At 43.6% G+C, this 22,202-nt stretch overlaps 11 protein-coding genes across 11 annotated transcripts; 8 read left to right on the top strand and 3 right to left on the bottom strand.

Moving 5' to 3' along the window:
- Nucleotides 1-151: 151 nt before the first annotated feature.
- On the top strand, nt 152-1,928 carry O0I10_006538 (uncharacterized protein; the record flags this gene model as incomplete). Its single annotated transcript, XM_058486565.1, has 4 exons — nt 152-218; nt 289-327; nt 391-593; nt 654-1,928. 4 exons carry the CDS (start codon nt 152-154, stop codon nt 1,926-1,928), a joined length of 1,584 nt encoding a protein of 527 aa, XP_058342636.1.
- Nucleotides 1,929-2,164: 236 nt separating this feature from the next.
- On the bottom strand, nt 2,165-3,827 carry O0I10_006537 (uncharacterized protein; the record flags this gene model as incomplete). Its single annotated transcript, XM_058486564.1, has 13 exons — nt 2,165-2,226; nt 2,291-2,345; nt 2,401-2,481; nt 2,533-2,660; nt 2,725-2,821; nt 2,885-2,959; nt 3,027-3,059; nt 3,113-3,175; nt 3,232-3,349; nt 3,412-3,476; nt 3,549-3,640; nt 3,722-3,743; nt 3,813-3,827. 13 exons carry the CDS (start codon nt 3,825-3,827, stop codon nt 2,165-2,167), a joined length of 906 nt encoding a protein of 301 aa, XP_058342635.1.
- A 138-nt stretch (nt 3,828-3,965) lies between these two features.
- Nucleotides 3,966-5,474, top strand: O0I10_006536 (uncharacterized protein; the record flags this gene model as incomplete). Its single annotated transcript, XM_058486563.1, has 6 exons — nt 3,966-4,118; nt 4,197-4,391; nt 4,452-4,614; nt 4,674-4,894; nt 4,958-5,086; nt 5,163-5,474. 6 exons carry the CDS (start codon nt 3,966-3,968, stop codon nt 5,472-5,474), a joined length of 1,173 nt encoding a protein of 390 aa, XP_058342634.1.
- A 971-nt stretch (nt 5,475-6,445) lies between these two features.
- O0I10_006535 (uncharacterized protein) lies at nt 6,446-8,136 on the top strand (the record flags this gene model as incomplete). Its single annotated transcript, XM_058486562.1, has 7 exons — nt 6,446-6,521; nt 6,597-6,820; nt 6,884-7,071; nt 7,132-7,289; nt 7,375-7,646; nt 7,712-7,870; nt 7,948-8,136. The coding sequence occupies 7 exons, from the start codon at nt 6,446-6,448 to the stop codon at nt 8,134-8,136; spliced, it is 1,266 nt and encodes a 421-aa protein (XP_058342633.1).
- Nucleotides 8,137-9,012: 876 nt separating this feature from the next.
- On the top strand, nt 9,013-10,688 carry O0I10_006534 (uncharacterized protein; the record flags this gene model as incomplete). Its single annotated transcript, XM_058486561.1, has 5 exons — nt 9,013-9,303; nt 9,377-9,577; nt 9,654-9,740; nt 9,806-10,311; nt 10,379-10,688. The coding sequence occupies 5 exons, from the start codon at nt 9,013-9,015 to the stop codon at nt 10,686-10,688; spliced, it is 1,395 nt and encodes a 464-aa protein (XP_058342632.1).
- Nucleotides 10,689-10,946: 258 nt separating this feature from the next.
- O0I10_006533 (uncharacterized protein) lies at nt 10,947-14,615 on the top strand (the record flags this gene model as incomplete). The annotated part of the gene is made up of 12 exons (XM_058486560.1): nt 10,947-11,175; nt 11,249-11,324; nt 11,384-11,498; nt 11,551-11,691; nt 11,756-13,045; nt 13,108-13,117; nt 13,188-13,310; nt 13,373-13,630; nt 13,687-13,955; nt 14,018-14,151; nt 14,207-14,336; nt 14,397-14,615. The coding sequence occupies 12 exons, from the start codon at nt 10,947-10,949 to the stop codon at nt 14,613-14,615; spliced, it is 2,994 nt and encodes a 997-aa protein (XP_058342631.1).
- A 35-nt stretch (nt 14,616-14,650) lies between these two features.
- Nucleotides 14,651-15,509, bottom strand: O0I10_006532 (uncharacterized protein; the record flags this gene model as incomplete). Its single annotated transcript, XM_058486559.1, has 2 exons — nt 14,651-15,255; nt 15,317-15,509. The coding sequence occupies 2 exons, from the start codon at nt 15,507-15,509 to the stop codon at nt 14,651-14,653; spliced, it is 798 nt and encodes a 265-aa protein (XP_058342630.1).
- Nucleotides 15,510-15,995: 486 nt separating this feature from the next.
- Nucleotides 15,996-18,693, top strand: O0I10_006531 (uncharacterized protein; the record flags this gene model as incomplete). Its single annotated transcript, XM_058486558.1, has 8 exons — nt 15,996-16,031; nt 16,096-16,212; nt 16,284-16,535; nt 16,593-16,797; nt 16,872-17,003; nt 17,060-17,485; nt 17,563-18,203; nt 18,286-18,693. The coding sequence occupies 8 exons, from the start codon at nt 15,996-15,998 to the stop codon at nt 18,691-18,693; spliced, it is 2,217 nt and encodes a 738-aa protein (XP_058342629.1).
- A 314-nt stretch (nt 18,694-19,007) lies between these two features.
- O0I10_006530 (uncharacterized protein) lies at nt 19,008-20,250 on the top strand (the record flags this gene model as incomplete). Its single annotated transcript, XM_058486557.1, has 6 exons — nt 19,008-19,262; nt 19,347-19,508; nt 19,587-19,658; nt 19,724-19,771; nt 19,832-19,919; nt 19,994-20,250. The coding sequence occupies 6 exons, from the start codon at nt 19,008-19,010 to the stop codon at nt 20,248-20,250; spliced, it is 882 nt and encodes a 293-aa protein (XP_058342628.1).
- Nucleotides 20,251-20,418: 168 nt separating this feature from the next.
- Nucleotides 20,419-21,018, top strand: O0I10_006529 (uncharacterized protein; the record flags this gene model as incomplete). The annotated part of the gene is made up of 1 exon (XM_058486556.1): nt 20,419-21,018. The coding sequence occupies one exon, from the start codon at nt 20,419-20,421 to the stop codon at nt 21,016-21,018; it is 600 nt and encodes a 199-aa protein (XP_058342627.1).
- Nucleotides 20,997-22,011, bottom strand: O0I10_006528 (uncharacterized protein; the record flags this gene model as incomplete). Its single annotated transcript, XM_058486555.1, has 6 exons — nt 20,997-21,179; nt 21,247-21,455; nt 21,518-21,602; nt 21,665-21,776; nt 21,837-21,925; nt 21,985-22,011. 6 exons carry the CDS (start codon nt 22,009-22,011, stop codon nt 20,997-20,999), a joined length of 705 nt encoding a protein of 234 aa, XP_058342626.1.
- Between the last annotated feature and the right edge of the window lie 191 nt (nt 22,012-22,202).

The raw sequence follows: 22,202 nt of genomic DNA, 5'->3' as shown, positions 1-22,202 counted from the left end.
TATCCACATTGTCTTTTCCTTTTTTTCTCTTTTTGAACTGTACTTTCTCTTTCGCTCTCTTTTGCTCAACGTTCTCCTTTATCACCTTATATTCGACCGACGACTCGTTTCCCTTTTTACCTAAACCTCCCTGGCATTGGCCATCACCACCATGGGTATAAAGAACATTGATCTCCTCGACGAGCCCTTTCCAGATTTATTTTGCGGCGTATGCCAAGGTGAACATGACCTTCCAATCAGACTTGACTTTGCAGCATGTTGCTAACCCAATCTTGCTATCGATGGTAGACATCCTAGAAGATCCTGTTCAAGTACACTGCCCTGAAGGTAATAAGCAAGCAACGCGGTAGTTAAAGCGATGATAGTGTTGTTGACTAGGATGTCTTTTAGACCATATCTTTTGCAGCAATTGTATCAACAACTACACAAAGCAGCAAGCCACATGTCCAGTTTGCCAAATACCTGTGGATCCATCCAAGTTTCAATCATCCAAGTTTGTGCAGCGTCAAATTGGTCGACTACGTATTCGATGTCCTTACCATCAATCTGGTTGTACATGGCAAGGGTTTTTCTCTGATGATCATCCACGACAGGTACGTAATATAGCCATTGAGTAAGGAGAGAGGATCGAGCTAATCACATGATTAACTTAGTGTGCTTTCGAACCAGCTGAATGTCCAAATGCAAATCGTGGATGCAAAGAGCGTGTACAACGAACCGAGATTGACCAACATCGTGCTCGATGCCCTTTCGAATTGCTGACGTGTCCCAACTTGATGCCATTATGCGAACCTTATCTACGCAAAGACAAAGACATCCATGAGAAGAATTGTCGATCTTATCCATGTCATTATGGTCTATCTGGATGTCCTTTTGTTGGTACTTTGGTCGAGGTGAATGCTCATTGTGAGATCTATTGCGGCAAATTACATCAACGCTTGAAGGAATTGGAAGATGAATGTGCACGTTTGAAGAAGATTGTATCCAACTACGAGAATGGGAACGAGATGCAGGCATCTAAGCAATCTGCTAGTGCACTTGACGATATGGACTTGTTACAACAAGTACTCAACAATGATGATTATCTCAACTTATTGAATGCAACACCCGATAGCAAACCTGTTGATCAGCACCCAATGCCGGCTACAGCACCGATTTCAGGATTACAACCAACACCCAGTAACATGTCTGATTTGATGGATTTGAGTGATTGCTTAACACCTGCTCCTATCAATCCAAGTGGAACACCTTCTCTCGCTACTATTCCTAAACGCGCACCCAATGGAAAGATCATTCGCTACAGCAAAAACGCTCGACTCGCTCAAAGTGCACGACGCATGGCACGTCAACAACAAGCACAAGGTCTTCACGAACTTAGTCCTTTTGATGCTTTATTGGAAGAATTGGATATCAGATCCCCCTCATCCATGCATGCCTTGTCACCACCACCACCACCTCCTCCACCAACGTCGGCAGCAGCAACACCTTTAACCAACAATAATCGATTTACACAATCCTCCTCCTCCCAAGCCAACAATCCATTCTCTTTTAAGAATCTCGACGATGTATCAAAGTTTTTGGCTGATTTCCCCGAACCAGTGCCTAGTGAAGACGATACCAGGAGTAAAGAGTCGACATCTCGTTATCCACCCTCACCTTCTTCCAAACAACTATCTTCACAACAACGCAAATCGGGAACCGAAAGGAAAAAAGCATCCATTTCGACATCAGTTAGATCACCCAAGGCTGTCACATCACCTTCTCCTTCAAATCATACTTCTCCATCCCCGGCTGGAAGTGCGGCTCCAAAGCGCAACATGTTCGTACTCGCCTCTTCTTATCTCACCAACTATGGAAACAACAACAACAACAACAACACTAGTAGTAGTAGTAATAGTAACAATCGATCCACCTCTAATAATGCATGATTTCCAGATACACTAGGCTCTCCACTCCCCACCCACCTTGCACTTTGTACATAACATTTAAATATTATTGTGCAGGGTTCAATCCCGCATCCACACCCTCCCTTTGATAAAGATAACACTGCATTACTCTGATAACTTTGATATAGCGAATATGCTTTGTTAATTCGTAACCAGGATGGGCACATTTATATACAGCTTCAAAAAGTATCACACATATCTTGTCGAGGGAGTCGCTATCATTTGGAATCGCTTGACGTCCTAACGCTACCATCTTTCCGCAGATCATCAAAATAGGGATCTATAAAATGGGCGTGGTTAAAATTACTGAACGTCGATACTACACTTAAGACGATGATACTCACGGTTCAGTGCATCGTTTGCAGTGATACGTTTCTCGGGTGGATATTGAAGAAGTTGCTATTTGAAAGAATCAGCACACATGTCAAGTCATTTCATGTCCACCACCACTTACTTTTAACAGATCGATGCCTAAAGAGTCTAATTTGGGTAATAACGTCTCGATGGGCACGGGTGCAAATAATTCGAAATCACGCTATACACCGTTGTCAGCACACAGTTTCATTACATGCTTCGGATTGCGTACCTTGTATTCCGGTAATTGTGATACACCAGGCCATGTTTGATCAGTTGGTGTCCCTAATACCTTGAAAATACGTTGCAATTGATCGGGAATAGAGTTGCCAGGGAAAAGGGGTCGACCAGATGCCATTTCTTTTCAAAGCAAATATACGTTAACATCGATGTGGACCGTATCCCTCTTGAAAAACACACATACCTGCAAAGATGCAACCCGCAGACCAAAGATCAATGGATGTTGAATATTGGCGAGAGCCCATCAAGACATCGGGTGCACGATACCACAACGTAACGACCTATATACATACAAATGGGTCACGTGATACTTATAGCTTATCCCATATATATACTCCACTCACCTCGTGCGAATAGCTTCGAACAGGAATACCAAAAGCACGTGCAAGACCAAAGTCACCAAGTTTAAGTTCTCCTTTCTAAAACACATATCGCTTAGTCCTATACCAGCTTGATCCACCCCCACCTCCATCCTCTGGTCTTTACCTTATTGATCAACAAGTTCTGGGGTTTTAAATCCTAGTACATTCACATGTCAGCTAAAACGTATCATCACGACCATCTTAACTTACTCTGTGAAGTACTTTGTGATCATGACAAAAAGCAATGCCTTTCAATAGCTGATACATCAATTGCTGTACAGGATCGTCGTTAATTACCGAGTCAAGTTATAAGAATGACATAGACTTACCTTGATCGTTAGGACATCGATATCACCTCCATAGGAATCGAGAAACTTTTTTAAATCAGAATCCAAGTATTCAAAGACCAATGTGAGCTTCTTTTCGGTATGGAGCACGTCATACAATCTAATATGGCGATAGTGATGAGCAAGACTTGAGGATCATGTCGCATAAATCATTCAACCCACCTAACGATATTGACATGCTTGAGCTCTTTGAGAAGCGAAATTTCCCGAATGGCAGTACATGGCACCTATTGAAGGAGGATGGAGAGGAGGGCATTGATAAGAAAAGAGTTGATACAAAGCGAGTTTATTATGCTTACACCCTCTTCCTCGTTATCCAGTCGAATCCGTTTCAATGCAACAACTTCATTCGTATCGCGATTCTGTGCCTTGTATACAATGCCGTATGTGCCTAGGATAACAGATCCATGTTAGCGGGTTGCTTGACACCAAGATGAAGCACCGAATCAGGCTCCATTTGTTCATCAGGTACCTTCACCAAGCTTTTCTATTTTCTGTAAACCGAATGCGAGTTAGCAAGCGATGCCATGCTGATTGAGGGATAATGAACGGGAAGGGCTTACTTGATATTTGTCCATGCTTAAAGGAGGGAGGGAGAGAAAAAGAAAATGAGAGCGAGAGAGAGAAAGGAAGATCCAATATGTGCAACCCGAAAATTAGGCTTGCGGAAAATGCCAGAGCGCTACAGCCAATTTCTTTTTCCACTACACACCTTTATGCCTCCAGCAATCAACAACGATCTCGACCCACTCCATGTACCGATCATACTCCAAAAAGAACCCGATTTCGTGTGCCAATATGAGAACTGTGCAAAGTCATTCAAACGCAAAGCAAAACTCATAGAACATGAGCGAGTCCATACCGGGGAGGTGGGTATCTTGGAAGTTGCTACTGCTTGGGCTCGTTGATACGACTTTTTCATTGACAACCTTTCACCAAAAACATAGCGTCCTTTTGCATGCACCTATCCTGGATGTGATAAGACGTATCGCCGATCAACGCATTTGACAGCTCACGTTCGTACGCATGAACCCGAAACAGCACGTCCATTTCATTGCTCGCACGAGGGTTGTACAAAATCTTTCCAAAGTCGATCGCATTTGAATCGTCATGAAAAGACGCATGGTGAACCAACATTCAAGGTATATGAAATCACGGTATCCATGGCAACAAAACTAAGCAACATGGTTCTATCTATCTAGTGTACATGGGAAGGATGCACTGAGGCATTCACCAAGAAATTCCAATTGAGGCATCACATGTGTACGCATACTGGCAAGAAGGCTTTCCCTTGTACATTCGAAGGATGCGACAAAAGCTTTCCTACTGGATCTAAGCTTCGACGCCATGAAACAATCCATTCGAGTAAGTCATCTATGTGAATGAAGGGACAACTCGCTGATAACATGGGGATGCGTGCATAGACAAGCCTCAATACATGTGCAGCTTTTCGGATTGTGACGCCAAATTTGTCAAATGGTCAGGCCTGCAACACCATATCATGAATGACCATCCTGTCACTTGCAGCTTTTGTGACCGAGAATTCGATCGGCAAAGTCGCCTCACTCGCCACATTAAACGAAAGCACATCAAACGAGATCCTGTTCCTTGTGCATGGCCTGGTTGTGATCAAACCTTTTCATCGGTAAGTAGGTTGGTGGTGGTAGTGATAGTTTCGTCAATTGGTTGCTCACAAGGGATCTTTTAGAATGCAAGCATGAAAACCCATATTCTTTTATTGCATGAGCGCAATACTCGGTACAAGTGCAGTTTTGAAGGATGTGACAAAGGATTCCCTTACAAGTCGATCCGTGACAATCATGAAAAGTCTCATCAGGTAATGCTTCTAAAAGTGGATGAGAAGGAGGAGGAAGAAGAAGAAGAAGAGAGGAACTGATTTAGCGCAATCACAGAGAATACGTGCTTCACCCAAGCGTAGCCGTGAACCCAAAAGGACGATTCTTGATGAGATCACTGGATTTAATTACGCTGGCGAAGGCTCCAAGCGATCAATACCCTGCCCGTTTGACAATTGCAATTTTATGTTTATCCGCAAATACGACTTGGAACGGCATCTTCAAAGCACCGTACATCAAGACGACATGGACCTCGTGGAGGAGGAAGACGAGGAGAAGCAAAGAAGGCACAAGAGGATACACGTTGAGGACATTTCGGATTTAATGGAACAAGACAACCCGGAACACAATGAGACATGCATATATTAGTTGAACCATGAATATCGCGCCCTTTGTACATTACTTTGTTAGACTAGCACCATCGAATCTCTAATATATCCAGCGATGCTTTAGTGGCTCACTTGTGTGACAATTATAAAGGAAGGGGAGAGAGGGGGGAGCAAGTGTAGCAAAGCACAGCAAAACCTAGCCAATTGTTCATGTCGTGTAACACGAAACACATCCTTGGAACATCGCATAAATCACAGCACACGATATCTTACATGCACGTGAATCTCTTGACAACTTGCTTTATTTTCCCATTTTTGTAAGACATAAACAACTGGAGACTTTATTCAAAAGACAAAGAATGTATAAATTCGTATATACAATAGTACTTTCATGGTCTCATTGTATCACCTAGCAAGCAGAGCCAAAGAGACGTTCACCCCAAAGGAATATGCCTTCGCGACTTGTGTAACCTCGGAGATAGGGTATGCCTCGGTAACGGACGACCTTCCAGACACACACACAAAGAGTGCATATAAAGAACTCGACTAGAGCTCGATGATAGATCATTGTCTTTTTTGAGCACTTTAATGATAAATGATATGACTCGTCCTATGCCGTATTGATCATTCTCAAATCGGTGATCGCTGTTCTTGAACTAAATTGATGCCGCTCATCATCACCACCACAACCCCCCGTATTCATGATCCTTTGATGATAGGGCACCGTGTCACGAGAAAAGGAAAAGGGATAAAGCCACAAAGGTGGCAGGATGAATGGATAACATTGTAAAGAAGCGGGAAAGCACGGTAGATGATGACTTGAGTCATATGAAGAACCAAAGTAGAGTGAGAGAGAGCGGAAGTGATGAGAGAGAGAATGAATCGCTTTAATTTATCTCGGCATACAACTCCTGTGCATATGCTGCTGCCAAGCAGGCCTTGACCAAGTTGTACAACTCTTCCCTGTTCTCTTTTCTTTTTCTTTCCTTGTCCACACCTTTCAAAGACAGCATGTCAACGACACAATCAACTCCACATTTACAACGACGACGATCGAGTAGGGCTGCTCCGGGCGAGAAGTTTGATGGTGAGATGTCTGCCACAAGGCTACAGAGAGAATGCAACAGCCACTCACTCACTCACTCACTCATGTCACTTTTAGACTATATCATTCGTCGTAAAGCCGAGATTGAGCAAGAACATAAACGCATTTCCATTTATACAAGTCCACTCTTGGTCAGCTCGTATTTTATCATGTTTGCATATTACGAAGCTCGAGCAACTATCAGCTTCCTTTGCAGCAAAGGCAGAGTCACTGTGGGTCTACTTGCAGCTGTCGCCGGCATGATATACATTGCTTATCAAGTCCAAGGCCCGCACCAACAGGTAGTAAAGCAATGAACACATTGTGTGTATAGCTCTTATAGCTCACGGTATCTATTTTATCAGTTTATTCATGAGCTTGGACGAATCGCATTGTGGTACGGTTACTGGGTGCTTCTGGGTATTGCTTCCGCGTTTGGATTAGGCACAGGACTACACACGTTTTTGCTTTTCCTGGGACCTTACATTGCCGAAGTAACAAGGGATGCATACCAATGTCAAGGAGCTGATTTCTTGGTGCGAGATCCCACAACGTACGTTTTATTTATGGGGGGGATGATGGTAGTAGATAGGGTCTAACAAAGGGTAAATAGCTATCGATTGCATTGTCCAAGCGATGTGTCCGTATCGGCAACAATGGCAGCAGCTGTATCACTATGGGACATCTTTTCAAAGGTGCGATGGGAAAGCTTTGCATGGGGGGCAGGCACTGCTCTTGGTGAGCTCCCACCATATTTCGTTGCTCGTGCTGGTAAGGAGGAAGACAAAGAGAGATTGTGGAAATGGTTCAGGAGAAACAACAACGGAGATGAGATCGCTAATGATGAAGATTCTAGTTGCACTCTCTGGCGGAAAAAGTGAGGAATTGGCAGATTTTGAGGCAGGCTTGGAAAAATCGGCTGAACAACGCACGTTCAAGGAGCAGTTGACCTATTGGCTTTATCATGGCATGAAGCGACTCGGATTCTTTGGCATTTTGTTTTTCGCCTCCATCCCAAACCCATTGTTTGATTTGGCTGGTATCATTTGCGGCAATTTCTTGGTGCCATTTGCCACGTTTTTTGGTGCAACATTCTTGGGCAAAGCATGTATCAAAGCGTCTTTACAGGTAAGCATTGGAAGAAGATACGGGTATAATGGATATCTTAACTCATTTGAACTTTATTGTTGTAGTCCTTGATTGTCATTCTTGCATTCTCCAACGACACGTTAAGCGTCTTCCTCTCCACTTTGCAAAAGAAAGCACCAGCCATCCATGTCATTGTTGAACGCATTATCCATGAACAAGCACATAAAATTGGCAAGGGAGAAGATGACTTTGGACAGGAGCAGGTAATACAATAGATTGATTGGGGGAGGTGGTGTATTCATTGGATAGAGACCTTGCTCATTGATATTGATGATGATAGACAAACATTTTCGGGATTGCATGGAACGTGTTCCTTTCATTGATGGTGTGCTACTTTGTTGTTTCCTCGATCGAATCACTTGGATTGGCTTATATGAAACGAGAACACCAAGAAGAAATGAAGCGCCTGGAACAACGACGCCAAAACAAGCGATCTCAAAAAAGCGATAAGAAACGGAGCTCTCCATAGTAGTACTTTAATACTTTACCTTGCACACTAATACCACTGCCCTTTCCTGTTGTACATCATCATTTGCTAGATTATTAGACCAAACCTCTTCGAGATCCAGATTGTTCCCCAATCCATCATACATTCGTAATACTGAGCATCTCTCTCGATCCTGTACAAACAATGCTAATATAATCAAGAGCTGATCAAATCGCCTTTTTTCTTGTTTCATTGTAGAGGTGCTCTTTGTAAACATGTTCTTTGTAAATGTGATGTTGAATTTGCGTAACATGGCAGGATCTTGCCCAATCGGTTGAGCTACATGTAGGACATCCCATTCTTCGGTACATCCTCGGAGGAAACGCTCTCGTGGCCCGAAGCATGAAACAAGGTTGATCATTTCTCTCTTAACTCAAAGATTGTCCTTGACCATGAAAGTAACTCCCGATAGCACACTCAAATTGTCATTGGTATTTAGCAAATTGCCATGATACCCTTATGTATACCATCAACGCTTTTACGTGTAGAAAATAAAGGTGGTGGCAGATCCTATCAAAGAACCGGTCTTAGTAGTGTCATAGGGAATGGCTGTATGGCTACTTTAAGCATCATCACATGACCCCATACGCTGGGGATTTGATGCAGAAATTCTAAACATCAAACGATGATGCCTCACAAACCGAATGCCATATGCTTCATTGCATGTGGCCATTTATATCATTGCACATCCTACGGAGCTTACATGGGAGAACACAAAACACAGATCAGTTCACAACTGCGCTGGTGGAGGTGATGTATCACGCGAGGATGAAAGAAATATGAAGGTTTCATTGTTGTATTTCTTTCATTATCCTTCTTGTATTTATTATTAAAGCTGTTGGCAGGATGATCTTCGCTATGCCATTCGTGGTGTTATTATTTGCTTCCATCTTTATACAACTTGTTGCTGCCGGTGGAACAGGCCCTGGTGGACCTGGAATAGCCAGCATTCCTGACGAGTACAATAAAGGATGGTGGAATAAAACATACCACCCTATAGCCCCACAACAAGTTCACTTGTCTTGGCTATCAGATGGCACCGCTGCACGCTTGCAATTTGCCACAACCGATAAAGTGGATCGAGTTCAGCTCATTTATTGGCCATTGTACCACAACAATGAAACAACTTTGCTCGAAGAACCAGAACAAGTGGGTCATTGTTATGTACCAAATCTCCGTGGTTCGTGTAGTTGACAAGAAGTCTTGTGCATGTTTGTTTTAGGCTGGCCCTTTTATTGATCCAGGACCTGCAAAACGCATCCAATACCTATATAATTTCCGAACAAAGGACCTTGCACCTTCGACTCAATTCCAGTACAAGGTGGGCGCATTCAAAGATAACGTTTCCTTGTGGTCGGACATCTATGAATTTCATACCCCTGATTCCAATGATGATTTTCGATTCATTGCTACTGCTGATATGGTAAGAGGAGGAGTAACAAGATCATCATCATGTCAAAACGAAAATGGTGACACAACCCCAAAATTCTTGGATGTAGGGTATCGTCAATGCCGTGTCAATGCCAATCCTTAAGCAATTGGTACGCGAAAACGAATATGATTTTCTAGCAATGATGGGCGATCAGGTTTGTGTGACAAACATGCTGTCAATTATATATGCGATGATAGCTAATAACGCATGTTGAAATAGGCGTATGATCTCGCTGATATGGATGGCACTAAAGGAGATGAGTACCTGAATTTTGCTCAAGATGTGTATGCACAAATGCCTGTTTTGACGACACCAGGGAACCACGAGAAGCATTATAACTTTACTCATTACAAACGTCGATTCAACCACCTGCCTTTTAACGAATCCAACTCATCAACGCCTATGTTGTATTCCCTTGACTATAAATCCATGCACCTGGTATCGTTTTCAACCGAGGCTTATTTTAGCAATGATACGAACGAGCTGCAAACAGCATTACAGTGGCTCGAACAAGACTTAAAACGTGCCAATACCATGCGTCACGAACGACCTTGGCTCGTCGTCATGGGCCATCGTCCTCTTTATTGCACTCCACGCAATGACAAGGATTGCTCGTGGAAAGCTGATCTCCTTAGGCATGGTCTTTTATCAGCCGATAACACAACACGTACTACATTGGGAATGGAGGACCTTTTCATCAAGTACAAGGTGGATTTGTATTTATGGTAAAGTGATTTGCAGAGTTGTATTGGGTATTTCATCTTATTGAACGATGTGGATGGACACATGTAGTGGGCACAAGCATGGTTACGAACGCAGCTTTCCTATTGCAGGCAACAAAAAGATGGCTGACCAATACCACAATACCCCATCCTATTTTCAAGTTATCACTGGCAATGCCGGCAACTTTGATGGACCCGATCCTGTTGATATCACCACGCTGAGAGAGGATTGGTCTGCCAAGTTTTACCCAGGTTATGGATTGACTTTTGTGTCTGTAAGTCCTACTGGACTCAACGTATCGCATTGGGAATCAAGAATCGATGGCAAAAAGGGTGTCCAAATAGATAATGTTATCGTAACAAAGGATCCAACGCTATAACTAAAATGAACTTTTATTCCCACCAAAGATGAAGTTGCTAATAAAAAGGCTAATATGGATAGCATCAATCAACGATTGACATAGTTGTATCTATGATGAGTGACAACATGTAGCTTTGTTTACCTCGCATTGTACACCATAAGCTAGCCCATTTGTGCACTCAACAAAGAAGCGGACTTTTCAAGGAACAACGGGATACGCTTGAGTTATTGCCTTTCTTTCCTTACTTGACCGGACCACACGCACACCCACTTGACGATGGCACTCTTCAGCAATGCGCTCGATTTAAAGTGTCATTCACAACGCCCCACACCCAAACTAGCATTCTGCAGTTTCGTCGCGTCAGCAAAGTCCTCAGAGGTGCTTGCACAGTCGGGTCACTTGGCCGTCTCAGCTCCGTCCCAGATCATTGGCCGATTCCAACAGCTCAAGACCTTGTCCCATGATAACCTTTGCGAGTATGTGGAGATTCATAGGGGAAAGCATGGTAAACGATCAAAGCCTTGAGTGTCTAAATGAGCACGAGAAACGTTAACGAGCTGTTACCTTTTCTGCCGCAGACAGGCTTTTTGTGGTAACCGAGTACTATGATCAATCTCTTCAAGATATCCGCAATACACAATCCTCCCCTGTCAGGTACGTTTATAAAAGGAGAATAGGATGATAAAGGACTCACCAAAGTGGTATACCAATAGCATAAGCACCTTACGACAATACGCATGGGAGATCTTTTCAGCGCTCGCTTACCTTCAGCAACACAACATTATTCATGCCGCCTTGTCACCGCATAATGTCATGCTCACAGATGATGTACGTGTGTCTTCAAAAGGTCTCTGTGATAGGATCCTAATTCACTTTATAGAATCACATCAAACTTTGTGGCTATGGTCTCTATCACATGACTGGACACACTGTCGACGTCGAATTCCCAATAGGGTATCCAAGCTACATGTCACCAGAATCAATCCTTGATGAGAATCCCCCATCGATCTATCATGATAAGGTAAGTGGATATGCCGCATATGGATATAGCATAGATAGCTATACTAATACCCTTATTCAAATAGCGAGATTGTTGGGCAGTGGGCGTGATGCTTTTGGAACACTATTGTCGTAGCTCATTTTGGACAACATCGGACGTGGGCCTCATTTTCGACTCGCTAGCAACCTTGAATGAATGGGCCAATGAAGACAAGACGCATGAACAAGCGATATGGAACCATCCGGATATTTCCACACTTGACATTAACAAGGATGTCCTTTCGTTTTTGCAAGGAAATGGGGAGATTGATGATAGCGATTCAGACATCCATATGTTTCGCCAATTTATACTCGATTGTCTCGAAATATTACCTTCACGTCGCCCCACCTTGCAACAAATACTTGCACGACCCATGTTCAATGCTATGAAGGATGCAACGAATCATCATCCTTGGGTATCAGCGCCGATCACTGCATCCGACCAACTTGATCCTGAACGCGAATCGCCATCGAATGAAAAGCCAGCCGATGTTCTCAGTCAGCTTCCAGTATCGCACATTTATCATTTATGGCGTTTGGCTGGAGGAGATGTAGAACTCAACTTGGTCAAACGGGGTGTCTTTTTATCCATGCCAGTGATTGAACGACTCCCTCGTGTTGGATTTGTGGATAATGGTACTGAGATTGGCTCTGTCACGGTGGATACCACACAACTGTACAGCGACACAATGCACATTTTGAGTTTCAAGGAGCTATACCAACGCTTGGAGGAAGGCAAACGATCTGAACAACGATTTGAATGGGATACGGATTATTTCACTGTTGTGGATGAAAACGATGTCAACTTTTTGGCGGATGGTATCAAGGAAACAATGACCTTTGATCATGAAGAGGACGACTTGGATGATGATCTCATATTCAATGATGAACCAGCACCTCTTGCAACACCCGCTTTTGGTAATGGTCCATTGAGCAGCACAATGACAACGAGCCCTACAACACCATCGACATCACGATCTCTGAACAGGACGTTTTCTCTCACAAGCATGACGCGATCACGGTCCTCTTCTTCACTCTCGGTCGGCACACCTCCACCTTCCACTCCCACACTACCAACACAACCTTCGATTCCACCAAGACGACCCTTATCTTTACGAGAACAAGATGTCAATTATCAACATCATCGACAATTACTCTTTAGTCAACTATTACGCCAATACCCTGCATCACGCAAAGAGATTTTACATCATGCCAAAGTCGATATACCACCCGTACTACGAGGCAAGATTTGGGCAGCTATACTTGGTGTACGAGGAGACATTCAATCAGAATACGACAAGATTGACAAGTACAATGACATCATTTCGGATCGTCAGGTAATATAAAACCACGTGGGAGTTACATTCATCATGTTTTGCTGACAAAGGATCCTATTTAGATTGATGTGGGTAAGCCTTACTTGATAACAACCCTTTCATTTGTATTGGTATACGAGTCAACTAACTATTGAAATAATAGATGTGCCACGCTGTCACCAATACAATCAACTACTTGCTTCATCAGTGGGTCATGATAAACTACGTCGTCTCTTGAAAGCATGGGTATCCTCCAACAAGAGCAAAAACTGGGTTTATTGGCAAGGTAAAATCTACTCTCTTTGTTTGGGGTGCGTACATTCGATTGATCCATCCGCTTTATTATAGGGCTGGATTCCTTGTGTGCACCTTTCCTTACGCTCAACTTTAATGATGAGGCTGTTGCGTTTGAATGCTTGCAAAAGTTCATTCTCAAGTTCCTCAACAACTTTTTCCTCAAAGACAGCAAACCCGTGCTCGATGATTATTTTGCAGTGTTTCGGCATTTACTCAGTTTCCATGACCCTGAACTCTCTTCCCATATTGATGCTATTGGTTTTATGCCTGATCTATATGCCATCCGGTGGTTTTTGACCCTCTTTACACGTAAGCACTAACACCGTTGGATTGATGTAATCGATGCTCACTCAATGCTGGTATAGATGTGTTTCCATTGGATAAGGTTTATCATTTGTGGGACAAGTTTGTTGTGGGCCCTGCATCGCTTCCTTTGTTTGTTGGTGTCGCCATCTTGCGCCAGATCCGTGATGACCTTCTCAAATATGAATTCAATGGCTGCATCTCTCTTTTTTCGGAAAACTTTCCAAAGATCGACATTGAACGATGCATTCAAAGCGCCATGAATATGTGCAAAGTGACCCCACCGAGTATTGTAGCAATGCAACCCATTAGTCCTAGCCCAACACCTGAGGTACTTTTGACAGCGTGTATAGTGAGGGGATACAAGAGTGTTAATAGTAGGTTTTTGTTTAGCCACAACAGGATTGGTGGGACAAGCCATTGTCTATTGACATTCGAAAGCAAGAACTCGCACCACGGATAGCCATGAAGGATTTCCCAAAGATTGCACCCTATACGCTCGTACTGGATATTCGATCGGATAAAGAGTAAGTACAGAGCCAAGGTAGCATCCATGCCTATATTCATGATTGACCATTTTAGCTTTGCCAATGGTCACGTGGTCTCTTCAATGAACGTACAAGCACCACAGCTCCCAAGTTATGCATCGATACTGAAAAAGTTGAATCGGAAATACCATGTTGTCGTTGGGGATGACCAAGAAGCCCCTCAGGTATATACTTTGTCGCATGTGAAGGTCCAGCTTTGCTAACACGGGTTAAAACAAAATCAGTTTGCCACCGAACTTTTACAAGAGCATCGATTTCCAAGGACGGTGGTCTTACATGGGGGTATTGAAGCTGCCGAGAGGTATTACAAGAATACCGGTAATCGACAATTATGTACTTGCCGTCCACAAAAACAAACGACAACCAGCTACAAAGGCAAAGGATCCGAACCACCTTTTGTTATTTGGCGTTGCAAGGTACCCACACCTTTGTATAAGCGATAGTAGTAATATCATGATCAATAAAGGATGGGGTGTCTCTATTTATTCAATTTCTTTTCAACTTCTTCAGCAGCATTTTCTACCTTTTTGATACCATCATCAACGTAACCCATGGCATGGTTGGTTTCTTCATCTGCTTTGCGACGAATTTCCTTTTCTTGTCCACTGAACTTGGCTTTGGCTTCATCCACCTTATCACCCACTTTGGTACGAGCAGCATCAAAGTAGCCACGTGCCTCAGCAGCGGTATCGGTTGCTGTTTCCTTTGCATTGGCAAGGGTATCACCCACGCGTGTCTTTGCAGCATCCACATAGCCTCTTGTCTCTGCAGCCTTATCCACGACACCTTCCTTGGCTTCATCCACCTTATCACCAAGCTTGGTACGAGCAGCGTCTACATAACCACGCGCTTCAGCAGCCTTGTCTGTTGCACCCTCCTTGGCTTGATCAATGGTGTCGTCAACTTTGGTTCGAGCAGCATCCACATAGCCACGTGCCTCAGCACTAGCATCATCAGCAGCTCCACGAACTTCTTGCACCTTTTTGTTCCAATCCGCTTTTGCTTCGTCAGCCTTTTCAGATGATGCTTGTTCAACATCCTTGATAGCACCGCTCACTTTGCCTTCAGCATCTTTCAATTTATCTAACGTGATGGATTAGAATTGCTATGTACACCCCTGTAGTAATAGTAGTAAAGAACATACCTTTGCCATCATCTCTTTTGTAATAATAAAATGCACCTGCTGCAACAGCAAGTGCAATTAGGAAACTGGTATTGTTGCCGCTCTTGCCTTGCGTATTCGATGATGATGAGTTGAAACGATATTGATGGTGCTGTTGTTGTTGTTGACGACGAGCAGCTGTTGAAAGACGTTGGTAAATCGATCTTGAAAACATTATTGATGAATGAGTGAAGAAGAAAAGAGGTGTGTGCATATGAATGTATTTAAAGGTTTCAAGTGAAACCCTTACAGCATGTCTATGTCATGAAAAGGTCTCTCTCCCACCCCCCAGAAGAGGAACGTAAAAGAAGCAATCATCATCAGTCCATTATAAAACGACTACTGTAAGTGAATGATAAATGCAAAATGCTGTCATAGTGATGTATATGTGTATCCACACCCCACCCCCAACCCAATCATTGGATCGCCGATAAGAAGAAAGGGTGATGGTGGCTGCATCGATCGATATTGTTCCATGGGTGAATTACAAGTTGTCAGCTCTCGGTATCATCGTTTCTACATTTCGTTGGTTGCCTCAGCGGCTGAGTATCAACTGGGATTGCTCTTGGATTGTCGCTGATAGAACAAAGCGCCTGGGTTGAGGAGGCAACAAACCTGCTTTATTCAAGACTTACAAGAGGTTCTTTCTCCTTTTCGATCAATGAATGCTCATGGAGCTGCTGTTTTCTCTCAACAGGCAAGTGACATTGCTTTATTCGTATATTTTCTTTTTATCTAATGTACCTTGGCTATCTATCTAGCTCGGAACCGTGGCAGCAGAAGCTTCCAATTTCCTAAAGCACTTTGCATCGGCATCGACAACGAGAACGCCCATCTCGAAACGATTGTATCATGCACAACGACTTTCTATTGGCAATGTAAGCAAGAGAGAGAGAGAGAGCCCATGGCATGGGGTGAACATTGAACACTGACCTGAGCACCATGTTAGATCCGGGGACCTATCGGAAAGGCCGATCTGGATCGTGCAGTTGCTGATGCGACCTTGTTGTTGAAGGCTCACCCTCGTATTGCAACCATGACAACAGCGACCATGCATCGATCATTTCATTCATCCGCTAGAGCTTCTTCATCCGCCTTGGCTCGCTCCTTTCGATTCGTAAATCATCGACGATTGATGAAGCTTGAACAAGACGCCAACATGTTTGCACAGGATCCAAGGCGGCAGGCCGCCTTGTACAAGGTCAGCAGACGATATACATCATCATCATCAATCGAAACTGACAACATCTCTTAACAGGAATGGTTACGAGCCAAGAATCCACAAGCTGTGATTGCACGCTTTGAAAGAGGCAACTTTGCACATGACGAAGAGTGTTGGCAGTACTATATTGCAGCATTGGCCCAGACTGGACAAACAGAAGCCATCTTGCCAAGGATTATGCAAAAGCTAGAGACATCTATGGAAGGAGGAATAGCAAATGCTGCTAATAATGCTGATCATGGTAAGTTGGGGGGGGAGGTGAGGAGTGACAAGATGTTGGCCATTATCTAATTCATACCTTTTTTATCTATATAGCAATTCCTGGCAATGTATTGCAAAAGTTGGTTGCTAGCAAGACAGGCAAACGAATGGTATCGGTGGATGGTGTTGCTCTTCCTCAAGGTGCCGGCAGTAAGGAACAACCTATTTATGTCATTGCAGAAGAAGGTATGATATAAACATTGGTACACCTGATTGATTGGGTCATTAACCATGTTAATTAGCTCGCAAATATATGGTTTGGCGTGCTGTACGATGGGTCGGCGTGACATTGACATACGCATTCTGTATCTTGACATTGTTGTCTTTGGTGTTTGAAAACTCGGGCCTGCTCAAGACAGCTTCTTCACAAATGGAGTATGAGCCAAGCAATCAACAAGTTGTACGCTTCGAAGACGTTCAAGGTGTGGATGAAGCCAAGGCCGAGTTGGAAGAGCTTGTGCAATTTTTACGGGATCCACAAAAGTTTACAGAGCTTGGTGGTAAACTTCCCAAAGGTGTGCTGCTTACAGGCCCCCCTGGTACTGGCAAAACAATGCTTGCAAGAGCTGTAGCAGGTGAAGCTGGTGTCCCCTTCTTTTTCATGAGCGGCAGTGAATTCGATGAAATGTATGTGGGCGTTGGTGCACGACGTGTACGAGAGCTTTTTGGTAAGTAGTAGTAGTAGTAGTAGTAGAAACATTGTTGATTATGGAAGTGGGGATTATTAACCAATATTAAACGATAGCTGCTGCACGATCCAAGGCACCCAGTATTGTTTTCATTGATGAGATTGATGCTATTGGCTCCAAGCGTAATCCAAAGGACCAATCTTATATGCGACAAACATTGAATCAATTGCTTGTGGATCTTGATGGATTTTCTCAGACTGAGGGCGTCATTTTTATTGCTGCCACCAACTTTCCCGAGTTACTGGACAAGGCATTAGTACGACCTGGACGCTTTGACCGCCACGTGAATGTACCCCTTCCTGATGTACGTGGTCGTATTGAGATTCTCAAGCATCACACCAAGAACATTCAAATGGACAATCAAGTGGATGTTAGTGTGGTTGCTCGTGGCACACCTGGTTTCAGTGGTGCTGATTTGGCCAACTTGGTCAATCAAGCGGCAATCAAGGCTACACAAGAAGGATGTCGTGAAGTGACTTTGAAGCATCTTGAATATGCCAAGGATAAGATCATCATGGGTGCTGAGCGACGATCGGCAGTGATTACAGAAGAGAGCAAAAAGCTTACAGCCTACCATGAAGGTGGCCATGCGCTCGTCGCATATTATACCCCAGGTGCGATGCCCTTGCACAAGGCCACAATCATGCCCCGAGGATCAGCACTTGGTGTAACCGTACAATTGCCAGAAATGGACAAGGTTCGTTACCATGGGCAATGCATAAATGTGTAATTGACTTGTAAACCTTAATGCTTTTCCCCCCTCATTTGTTTATGTATAGGATTCTTTTACGAAACGAGAGTATCTTGCGCAAATTGATGTGTGCATGGGTGGTCGTGTTGCAGAGGAAATGGTGTTTGGTGCGGACAATGTGACGAGCGGTGCCCATAGCGACATTGTCAAGGCAACGGATGTGGCCAAGCGGATGGTGCGTAATTATGGCATGAGCGACAAGGTTGGACCCATTAGTCATGACGACGAGGATATGCAATTGTTGAGTACGCCTACCCGTCAAGCCATCGAAAGTGAAATCAAGGAGCTTGTCGAGTTGTCAGAAAGACGTGCCAAGGAGATCCTATCTACGCATCGAGATGAACTTGATCGACTCGCCAAGGCCCTTGTGGAGTACGAGACATTGACATATGAAGAAATTGTAGATGTATTGAATGGAAAGCCAATAACACGGTAGCCATAGAAACGCGTCTATGCGCGTGAACTTGCATAAAGCGCTTAATATCCTTCTAATCAAATAATCATGATTCGGAAAAGTTGGTTCCTTGGCTAGCTAATTTGACATGAGACGAGGGGAAAGAGGGGGTGTGGATATACGAGGGGTGGTGGGGATGATGCATGTTTAGCTATAGCATCAGCAACAACAAGCAGCGGGAAACTAAAGTTATTCCTCCCTGTGTGATTGTATACACATACATTCTTCTTTCTTTTCTTTACTTTTCTTTATAACCTCCTTTTCCCTTCCTCTGGCTTTTTCCTTGAGTACACGCCATGTCTGGTCAATCACAACAACATCGACTGCCATCTATACGAGATTTACAAGCCTCATCAGGATCCACCCCTCACCACCACGCTTCCAACATTATCTTACCGCCACTGACACCGCCTGTAATCGACTCTCAGCAACAGCAACAGCAGCAGCAGCAGCCGTCGTCGTCTTCAACTATGCAGCAACATCATCCACCACGACCACCACAACCACCTCCGCAGCGGACACAGCGGCCCGCAGAAGTCGATCTTTCCGAGGTATCACAGAAAATAGTTTAATCTAAATATCGTTACGTGATATCAACACGACCCATAATCATCATTTCTCTCTCTATTATCAAGGCTATTGAAACATGCTATATGTTATGTCAACAAATCGAAAAGTTACAAGATGAATGGCCCAATCGAGATATTCAGGAGCAATTAGACGACTTGCACAAGACTTCTGTCGATTTGCTGCAGTTAATAAGAGAACCCACCCCCATTATTGGAGATGTCAGTAAGGTAGGTATACAAAAAAAGGGGGGTTATTTTCAATGTTGGACATGTATGTATCTTAATGTATGCCTTTTATTTGTATAGCCTGAATACGCAATGATACGCCGAGCGCGTAATTTACAAGAAGGCATGGGGATGACCTATCGTCGTCGCACGGTATGCTTCTTTTAAAGGATAACCTTATTTTTCAACATGTCAATCTTATTCATGCATATATATAGAAAAAGACAACGCAAGTACCAAAGATAATAGTGGACCTGGTTTTGGGGGTTTGATGGATACGACGACGTGTTTTCTTTATTGACACTCCTATTAGCAGTGTAGGCCAGCGATGCCATTCGTGCAATACAACTGAGACTCCCGAATGGCGACGAGGACCTGATGGTGCCCGAACCTTGTGTAATGCGTGTGGTTTACGTACGTATGAAATGATCTCCCCTTTTTCTATTACAATGATTGCACCCTGACATTTTGATTGAAACTGCTTCTAGATTATTCCAAACTATTAAGGCGTGGTTCCATGACTGTACAAAGAATGCAATCTTCGATACCTCCTCGTGTCATTGACTTTCCTCAAGGATCATCATCGTCCTCTCCAAGTGAGAGTGGTACTGTTACTCGAATACTACCACAACCCATGGGCATTGGCATTGGATACAACACAGCACAACCACCTCCCATTCCATCTTTATTAGGACCTCATTCAGATTCTTCTACTATGGAACAAATGTCTATGGATTACCAATAAACCCCTGTGGGCAGGATTAATGTGTATATGTATACGCGTGTGTGTGTGGGTACTTGCTATTTTGGCTTGCATAGACGCTGACTTTTTGGGATTTGGGGTGAGTGGGTTGTGTGCCCCTACAATCATAGCTTTGATCGCTTTTCTCTTTTTTTTCACCTATTTCCACTTATGCCATCTGCATTGCAAGTTGCTTGTCGTGTTGATAATGATCGTCCGCATCGTCGGTGGCATCCCTTGTTCTTTCTCGATTGGTGGAATGGCAGCAGCTCTGTTTCTGAAGCACCAACAACAACACCCAATGAGACCAATTGCCTTGATCAGGAAGACGACGACTTGCTTAGAATATGTGAACGTGTGGAACGGAACGAACGCGCACTTTTACTACTTGAGAAAAGTTTACGTGGAGAACGCGTTGACGACACATTATTGACATCACCCTTCTCACCACGTTCACCACAACCAACATCCCATACCCAACAAGAACAAACAGCATCATCACCTCCACCACCACCACAACCACCACAACCAACACGACCTAAAACAACATGTGATGTGGGAGTACAAACGCATCAAGATCCACGTATTTTATTCTATCAGCAACAATTGGAAGCCAAGATGGATCAATTTAATGAACAAGAGCAAATGATTACACGATTGCAGGATCATTTAGAGATTGTCAAGGAACAACTCGATGAAGCGAGAGCGAGAGCAGCAGCAGCAACACCGATGGATCACCATCACCATCCTTATTCATCATCCACCAGATAAATGGTCTCATGTAAAGGTTCAGCAATCTTATCTTGATCTCCTCGTTGAAGTGGATGAGCCGTCAATTGTGCCATGGTCTTTGTTAACGCACTACGTCCCAACCGAGCAAACTCAAAGAACCACCCTCGTTTCGATGTTTCAATCCAGAAGTCATACACTCTCTATCATGTATCCATTGTCATCTTAATAAATCAACATCACATATACATATATATACCCTCTATTTACCTGACAGTTTTCTTCGCGACCAGATACAGGACCATGAATAAATAAGACATCGAGTACAAATTGAGGATAGCCACATATACTCTTGGCAATGTTGGTACGGCACAATGGCACATTCTCCGTACGTCCATAGAATACAAGCACTTGGGTATAGATATCTGGATTCACCAAATCGGTATGGTTTTCAATCACGTTGAATAACGAATCAGCGTCTACAAGAATGGGATCATTGTTAAAGAAGATGTTGAATGATGACCACACTGCTTGGACTTACCAAATTGCTTATTTCCTCGCGAGGTCGTTTGTAGTACATCCACAGCTGAACTGATCAACCCGATATCCTTTGTAAAATCCATGTACTATGTAAAAGGAATGAGCCTTTTTCGCTCGCGTTGCTGCAGACGTTATCCTTTTTTTTTACCCAGGTAGCTTCTTCAGCCAAAAGAATGATGCCATAGCTGTCTTGCGGGCTGATCATGCTGTTCATTGCAACGTAACGTTTCACAAGGAATTGCACCGTTTCCAATCGAGAGCTGGTGTCATCTACTCGTATGAATATCACCAAAAGCGTCGTTGAGAATAATAAAACATACGTTGTCAATAAAAGCGTTTGCTCGATACTGCCGTCAATCGAGGGCCCCATCGTCTCGTTCATTTCATCTGTAACGTCAATGCAAAAGATCTGGCATGCAGTAAGCAGGGTTGTTGCGTTGATTACAAGCTTCATGTTATGAGCCATACAATTCTCCTTGTTATGGGTGGTTTCATGGTGCGTGGGTGTGTGTTCAGGAAAAAAGTCTTTGTATTTGCCAACAATGAAAGAGAGGCGGGAAGGAAAAGAGGTACACAATTGGATATGTATGATAACCGCGCTTTGATACAAAAGCAAAAAGGATGATACGCGCGTGTGAAAGCTGTAATATGTATATATGGCACCAGAGAGGGAGCTATAGTGTATT

This window comes from Lichtheimia ornata (genome assembly GCF_029851405.1).
Source record: "Lichtheimia ornata isolate CBS 291.66 chromosome Unknown scaffold00029, whole genome shotgun sequence".
Classification (NCBI taxonomy): domain Eukaryota; kingdom Fungi; phylum Mucoromycota; class Mucoromycetes; order Mucorales; family Lichtheimiaceae; genus Lichtheimia; species Lichtheimia ornata.
This window is presented reverse-complemented; position numbering and strand designations above follow the sequence as displayed.